The 8,027-nt window shown below is 40.8% G+C and overlaps 1 protein-coding gene across 1 annotated transcript in view; it reads left to right on the top strand.

Moving 5' to 3' along the window:
- The first annotated feature begins 157 nt into the window (after window positions 1–157).
- LOC146525559 (CKLF-like MARVEL transmembrane domain-containing protein 3) overlaps window positions 158–8,027 on the top strand; it is a 17,153-nt gene continuing 9,283 nt past the window's right edge. The window contains exons 1-4 of the mRNA XM_085168597.1: window positions 158–409; window positions 6,589–6,744; window positions 6,874–6,969; window positions 7,053–7,170. Of these exons, the coding sequence (XP_085024723.1) occupies window positions 293–409; window positions 6,589–6,744; window positions 6,874–6,969; window positions 7,053–7,170 (487 nt within the window). The 5' untranslated portion in view covers window positions 158–292. The remainder of the gene's footprint in view (window positions 410–6,588; window positions 6,745–6,873; window positions 6,970–7,052; window positions 7,171–8,027) is intronic.

The following is an 8,027-nucleotide window of genomic DNA, read 5'->3' as shown; positions in this document are numbered from 1 at the left end:
GATTTTTTTTCTTTGTGACATCATGAGTTGTATATTTCCGCCGTTGTGTGCAGCTGGGGGCATCGCATTTCACATCTGGCGAAAGCAGATGTTGCGCTTCTTTTTTTCTGGCGCTCGCGCTGCATTTCCGAGCTTGTCATTGTTTCCGCTTCCACCTCAGAGAAGCCTCACGCCTCCTCATATCTCATTTGAGTGTTTGTGTGTGTGCGTGTGTTAATTTTTCACTAAAATCGCTGCAGTACTTGTAGTTTGAGCAGCCCGGAGCTCGAGGAGAGTTTTTCTTTTCATAACAATGGGGGACATCGAGGCTCCCAGCTCGAACCGGCCGCCCCAGACTGTCCTGAAGTCTATTCTTCCCAGCAAAGAGTTCGTCACATCCAGGAAAGGAATGCTGCTTATTGCTGAAGTGGTAAGAAATGACCCGATGAGCCAGGCCAGCAAATTTGAGCGCCAGTGGACCGTTGTTTCACCAAAGGCGCAGAGTTGTGGGTAGTTTCTGGCGGTTGTTGCAGACACTGGACTGTGTTGCTTTCAGCGCACATTCAGAAATAACTTTAAAAGCTTGGTTAACTGTCATTTTGGGTTCACTCGCTTTCCGTTAGGTCTCCTTTAGAAACGGGAAGAACAGTAAATTTAAAGCAGCCGTGAGACAAGCTTAGGAAACTCTGACTGACTTTATACTGGATCATACTGGTTTGGATGGACACACGGTGAAAAGCCTGAGGTAACCACTGTTGTCCACGCTGTCAGTGATCCAAGTAAACCACGGTCTAATTCCAGGCTCTATTTTGTGCACAATTCATTTCAAGTTCAAATATCCACGTGTATTGAGAAGAACTTGGGTTTTTATTGTTGATTTTAACAAACCAAATACTGAAAAGCTGTCTGCGCCATGGTGTTAGTGTGAGATTACCAGCATCGCGAGTTATTTGTGGGAAGGGTCTTCTCGCTGCAAACCCTCAAACTGTGTCATGTGACATTCGGCTCATGCTGGGCTGTGAGTGAGCAGTTATCTTCCCCGCAGTCACATCCTTTACTGTATGTCGCCTGGAGCACAGCTCTACACTCCCACACAAAGCGCAGTCTCTTTACTGCTGCTTCACAGCGTGGAATGGCCTATAACCCACGTTAAACAAGACCCAGATAGTAGTGTGCAAAAGTCTTTAGCCAACCCTAATATCTTTATATTTCCTATATTCTTGAAGGAGCCAGAATTTGTTGTGACCAGTAGTGCCAGGCTTGTTAAAGGTCTTTTAAAGTTTTTCTTTGGACAGCCCCAGAACATTTTCAGATAATTTATTTTACTCAAGCCACATAATACTCAGCCAAGAACCAGTTGTATCTTTAGCCTCTTTGTTATTAGCAGCCTGTCACAAAAATACATTTGTTTCGATTTGGTCGAATCTTTAATAATGCCAACGATAAGACAGCTTGATAGAGATAAAATTATATCTTTTGCACAAACAAGGTGATTCTCACAGAACTATTGGCTGAAAGCTTGGCATATCTCGGCATGATGTGCAGTGTGTCCTTAAAAAAAATCTCAGAAAACTGGACAAGTGGTGGACAAATGAAAAGAGGGAGGTATGCCAAATCATGCAAGAGGTGGACTGAAAATCAGTGGTAACAGGTCTGATGTAGTGTTAATACCAAACTTGATATTTTTGGTTGTATATATGGAGGAGGGGAGGAGAGAGGTACAACAGTGAGTGTCTGTAAATCAAAGTGGAGGCTCTGTCATGGTTTGGGGCTGAACTTCAGCCAGTGATGTTGGAGAACCCGACCAAATTGGTGGAATTATGAACAGAGAAAAGTACCATTAGATTTTGATCCACCATCTGCAAAGCATGTGATTGGCAACACCTTCATTGTTCAGCATGACAATCACCCCAAAACACACTGCCAGTGCAGTAAAATCATACCTGGATAGGAAAACAGACAATGAGACACTATCAGTCCTGGATTGGCCTCGCAGAGCCTTGATCTCGACATTATCGAAGCCGCGTGGGATCATCTTGACAGAGAACAGAAAAAAAGCCAGCCAACATGAGGTTGAGGTCGATTATCTTGTTAATAATTTCACCTCCTCACTACGTACGACTCTGGATACTGTAGCTCCAGTGAAAACTAAGGTCTCTAATCAGAAGTACCTGACCCCGTGGTATAATTCTCAAACACGTACCCTAAAGCAGATGACTCGTAATCTGGAGAGGAAATGGCGTGTCACAAATTTAGAGGATCATCATTTAGCCTGGAGAAATAGTTTGTTGCTTTATAAGAAAGCCCTCCGCAAAGCCAGAACAGCTTACTACTCATCACTGATTGAAGAAAATAAGAACAACCCCAGGTTTCTCTTCAGCACTGTAGCCAGGCTGACAAAAAGTCAGAGCTCTTTTGAGCCAACCATCCCTTTAACGTTAACTAGTGATGACTTCATGAACTTCTTCACAAATAAAATTTTTATCATTAGAGAAAAAATTACCAATAATCATCCCACAGATGTAATATTATCTACAGCTACTCTTAGTTTCATTGATGTTAAGTTAGACTCTTTTTTTCCAATCGATCTTTCTGAGTTAACTTCAATAATTACTTCCTCCAAACCATCAACGTGTCTTTTAGACCCCATTCCTACAAAACTGCTCAAAGAAGTCCTGCCATTGATTAATTCTTCGATCTTATATATGATCAACCTATCTCTAATAATCGGCTATGTACCACAGGCCTTCAAGGTGGCTGCAGTTAACCCTTTACTCAAAAAGCCATCTCTAGACCCAGCAGTCTTAGCTAATTATAGGCCAATCTCCAACCTTCCTTTCATATCAAAAATCCTTGAAAGAGTAGTTGTCAAACAGCTAACAGATCATCTGCAGAGGAATGGTTTATTTGAAGAGTTTCAGTCAGGTTTCAGAGTTCATCACAGCACAGAAACAGCTTTATTGAAGGTTACAAATGATCTTCTTATGGCCTCTGACAGTGGACTCATCTCTGTGCTTGTCCTTCTTGACCTTAGTGCAGCATTCGATACTGTTGACCATAATATTCTATTAGAGCGATTAGAACATGCTGTAGGTATTACAGGTATTGCACTGCAGTGGTTTGTATCATATCTATCTAATAGACTCCAATTTGTGCATGTAAATGGAGAGTCCTCTTCACACACTGAGGTTAATTATGGAGTTCCACAGGGTTCGGTGCTAGGACCAATTCTGTTTACATTATACATGCTTCCCCTAGGCAGCATCATTAGAAGACATAGCATACATTTTCACTGCTATGCAGATGACACCCAGCTCTATCTGTCCATGAAGCCAGATAACACACACCAATTAGTTAAACTGCAGGAATGTCTTAAAGACATAAAGACTTGGATGGCCACTAACTTTCTGCTTCTTAACTCAGATAAAACTGAGGTCATTGTACTCGGCGCTGAAAAGCTTAGAAATATGGTATCTAACCAGATTCTTACTCTGGATGGCATTACCTTGGCCTCCAGTAACACTGTGAGGAACCTTGGAGTCATTTTTGACCAGGATATGTCCTTCAACGCACATATTAAACAAATATGTAAGACTGCGTTCTTCCATTTGCGCAACATCTCTAAAATTAGAAATATCCTGTCTCAGAGTGACGCTGAAAAACTAGTTCATGCATTTATTACTTCCAGGCTAGACTACTGCAATTCATTATTATCAGGATGTCCAAAAAACTCACTGAAAAGCCTTCAGCTAATCCAAAATGCTGCAGCAAGAGTACTGACAGGGACTAGAAGGAGAGAGCATATTTCTCCTGTTTTGGCTTCCCTTCATTGGCTTCCTGTTAAATCCAGAATTGAATTCAAAATCCTGCTCCTCACATACAAGGTCTTAAATAATCAGGCCCCATCTTATCTTAATGACCTTGTAGTACCATATCACCCTATTAGAGCACTTCGCTCCCGCTCTGCAGGCCTACTTGTTGTTCCTAGAGTATTTAAAAGTAGAATGGGAGGGAGAGCCTTCAGTTTTCAGGCCCCTCTTCTGTGGAACCAGCTTCCAGTTTGGATTCAGGAGACAGACACTATCTCTACTTTTAAGATTAGGCTTAAAACCTTCCTTTTTGCTAAAGCATATAGTTAGGGCTGGACCAGGTGACCCTGAATCCTCCCTTAGTTATGCTGCAATAGATGTAGGCTGCCGGGGGATTCCCATGATGCATTGAGTCTTTCCTTTCCAGTCACCTTTCTCACTCACTATGTATTAACAGACCTCTCTGTATTGAATCGTATCTGTTATTAATCTTTGTCTCTCTTCCACAGCATGTCTTTATCCTGTCTTCCTTCTCTCACCCCAACCGGTCGCAGCAGATGGCCGCCCCTCCCTGAGCCTGGTTCTGCCGGAGGTTTCTTCCTGTTAAAAGGGAGTTTTTCCTTCCCACTGTCGCCAAAGTGCTTGCTCATAGGGGGTCATATGATTGTTGGGCTTTTCTCTGTATCTATGAAGCGCCTTGAGGCGACATTTGTTGTGATTTGGCGCTATATAAATAAAATTGAATTGAATTGAACATCCAAAGACTTAAAGAAATGACAAGAAAGCTTGCCTAAGAGAGTTCAGCCTGTTCTTAGAGTAAAGGTGGCCATGTCAAATATTAACCTTCAGGCTTGTTAGAATTGCACAAACTCTGTTTTTGCCTTACATACTGTATTTCCATCTAAATCACATTTTCCTAGCAAAATATAAAGAAATCAAAGGCAACACAAGACTTTTGTCAACAGTAGAAGTCAGAAGTGTGTCCTACTTGGACTGTAGGTGAGATACCACGCCTGGTTTAGGCTTATTTTAGGAGATTTGTGATATACTATGCAGCACTTCTGTTCAGTGAGTCCATCTAACATTCCTAAACTTTTCATAAGTGAAGCGTGTCAGTGCATCTCGCTGTATGTGAGTGGTATGCTTTGCAGGATTTTCAAGATTTTGAAATCTGTTTCTTATACTTTCCAACTCTTTGCTTATTTGATTTTTGAAGCATCTGTTTAAATGCCAAACAGTTAAAAATGTTTTCTCCTTCACCTCAGCACCACAAACAATAATCCACCGGTATAAAAATGAGGGACAAGTCTGAATGAAGGGTGGCCTTTTCAAATGTTACGTTTTTATCTCAGTGTTAAAGGTATGATACGAGGCATGAAGCTAAATGAATTTGCTTTAAGTTGCTGTGTAAGCTAAACGTCCTTGCAGTAGTTGGGAAACCTTTGAATGAACTCGCACATCTGTGTGCGATTGTCTTTCTGATTAAAAAGATTTCAAATAATACGACACAAGTCCACAGTCGCTGAACTCAAATGTTACACACGAGGCTTCTAAAGAAAATAGATCATACCATAATACCACTGTTGCGCTGCTTGGACGTATTAGGCAGGCTCATATATGCATCTGCTGAGCATGCAATACCGTACATGGTGTGTCAGACCACTGTGTCTTTCTGTGTAACCACAGGCTCTACATTTAATGTGCAGTAAAAGACAGGACTGTGTAGTGTTTGACATGTTTCCAAAATGCAAACAAGCTGTTAATAAGAGGCACATGTTGAGGCAAAGCGTGCCACTTTAAAGTGAGGTGATAGACTAAACTAAAAATCTAAAGATTGTGAGGCTTCTCAGCTCGGTACGTAATGCGTGATGGATGTTTTTGAGAAGTTACAAGCCCAGATTCACACTCACAGGAAATAAACGGTCTTCCATAAATATCTCATGACATATTTGAATAATTTTTCTTCTTGGATGTTGTCAGTGTTTAGAATGAAACTGGCCAGTATAGGTTGGAAAAGATTTGTTAATTGATAATCTATTAATCAGTGTCTTTTTCCCAGTGATTCTTTTTCATTTAACTGTAACGTTTCTTTTTAATTAGTTTTACATAATTATAATCGAAACAATATTTTTTTTTCTTTTTTACTCACACGAGTCCAGCCACACTGTAACAGAATATACTCAAAACTTTACTGTTAAGTGTTGCCTTACAGGAAAGTTTTACATCGCTCGGTAGCAGCGTTTTTATAGAACGGCAGCTGCAGGAGTTTGGGTTTAGTCAGACAGAGTTCCAACGATCAGGCTAGTGTGGGATAACTGACTGAGACAAAGACAAGATGGCCGTGGCTGTTTGAGATTACAGCGTCTGGGCTCGCCTTCATTTGTGCTGATGTGGTGTGTCCAGCTCTTCCAGTGGGGAGCTTCAAAGACAAGGCGGGCTCGGCCGTCTCGTCTTTGTGATTAATAAAACCAATAAAACATTTTCCTTTATTTTAGCTGCGTTTGTTTTGTGGATGTTTGCACAAGCATACATGTGGGAGGCATACAGAGAAGGGTGACGGAGTAGAAGCCTGTGTGAATAGCTTTTAACAGCTGTATCTCCTTACAGGAAGTGGGCCTGAAGCTGTAATTCACACAGACTAACAGCTTCGGGGCACTGCTACAGTTCATTATTTAGATCTGACTTGCAGAATCCTACTTGGAAATAACTCCACACCATCTGCTGTCTTAAACTTTTTATTTCAAATGGCAAAGAGTGGTCTTATTTTCTATTTCTCTTTGTTTTGTCTTGCTCTTTTTAGGGTCTGTCCTTTATATCATTCGTGTGCTTCGCTGGATCCTCGGCAGCAGCATTCGTGACCGTCCCCCTGCTGGCATTTCTGGCTTCTCTCTTCTTGCTGTTTGGTTACTCCACCAAATTCAACGAGAGGTTTAAAGGTTTCTGCTGGCCTCTGACGGTGAGAGCAGCTGTTTCAGAAAGAACCTTGAAACTTTGCCCTGCATGATCTTGCGGCGCTAAATGAAGAAATTAGTCGTGTAGTGTTTGATTGTGTCTCTGAATCAGCTCCGGTGTTTTTCTCTCAAAGGATTTCATTAGATGCGTGACTGCCTCCATTATCTTTTTCATCATCTCAATAATGGCAGTGTCCAGATACTCAGACGGTTCCTCAAAGGCTGCTGGGGTAACGCTGTCATCATCATCAGCATAGTCCATAACTGAATACATTTGTCATTGTATTCACATTGTATTTGCCTCTTTTTGCAGATATTTGGGTTCATCGCCACCATTGTTTTTGCCGTAGATTTTTATTTCATTTTTAATGAGCTGGCCAGTTTCTTGAAGCAAGGAGGGGAATCCAACGAGGAACCGTCAAGACAGCAAGGTAACAAAGTCACCTCATGTACATATAAGTACATGTTTAATGTAGTTTCATAATAGGAGAGAAATAGGTAAAAAATAAAATGCAGGCTCTGAGTACAGGTCCAATCATTGGCCACTTTATTAGTTGCACCTTGGTAGTTGTGTTTTGGACCCTCTTCTTTCTTCTTTGTGGCAAATGCTTGAAGCATCCATCAGATGATGGACACTGTGGTTATAAAGGGATGGAAATGATCAGTAATAATACTTGATAATATTTGTAATTCCAAGCAGAGTTATTATAGTTACATTTTCTAGTTAGTCTTTATTTCATTTCATTTTGACTTTTTGCTTTTAATTCAGTCTCAATCCAGTTACTTTCCAGAGTTGAACTTCTTATTTCAGTTTAGCTTTTATTGTTATAAAATAATGAAAACACTTAACGGTTTGAAAGCAGTTGACTCACAGTCTTGTAGACAACCTGAATCTCAGTGAACACATCCATCATTCATCGCCTCATCAGCCAAGTCGTTATAAAGTTTTTAACAAAACTAAACTAAACTAAAACTAAAACCTTTATTTTTTAGCTTTTTCACATCTAGTTTTAGTTTTTAATTTAGTTTTAGTAAACTAGAATGAACTTGCTGCTAATTGTGCCAAGAAAATAGCTCCCACACCATTACAGATCCAGCACCAGCCTAAATTGTTGATTCCAGGCAGGATGAGTCCATGCTTTCATGTTGTGTAGAGACTTATCAGACCAGGCAGCATTTCTCTAATCTTATATTGTACAATTTTGGTGGTCCAGTGTCAACTGTAGCATCAGTTTCCAGTTCTTAGCTGACAGGAGTGATACCCAGTGTGGTCGCCTGACCTTTGGCA

This window comes from Neolamprologus multifasciatus, chromosome 1, assembly GCF_963576455.1.
Source record: "Neolamprologus multifasciatus chromosome 1, fNeoMul1.2, whole genome shotgun sequence".
NCBI classification, from domain to species: Eukaryota; Metazoa; Chordata; class Actinopteri; order Cichliformes; family Cichlidae; genus Neolamprologus; species Neolamprologus multifasciatus.
The sequence above is the reverse complement of the archived record's forward strand: the minus strand, read 5'-3'. Positions and strand labels throughout refer to the sequence as shown.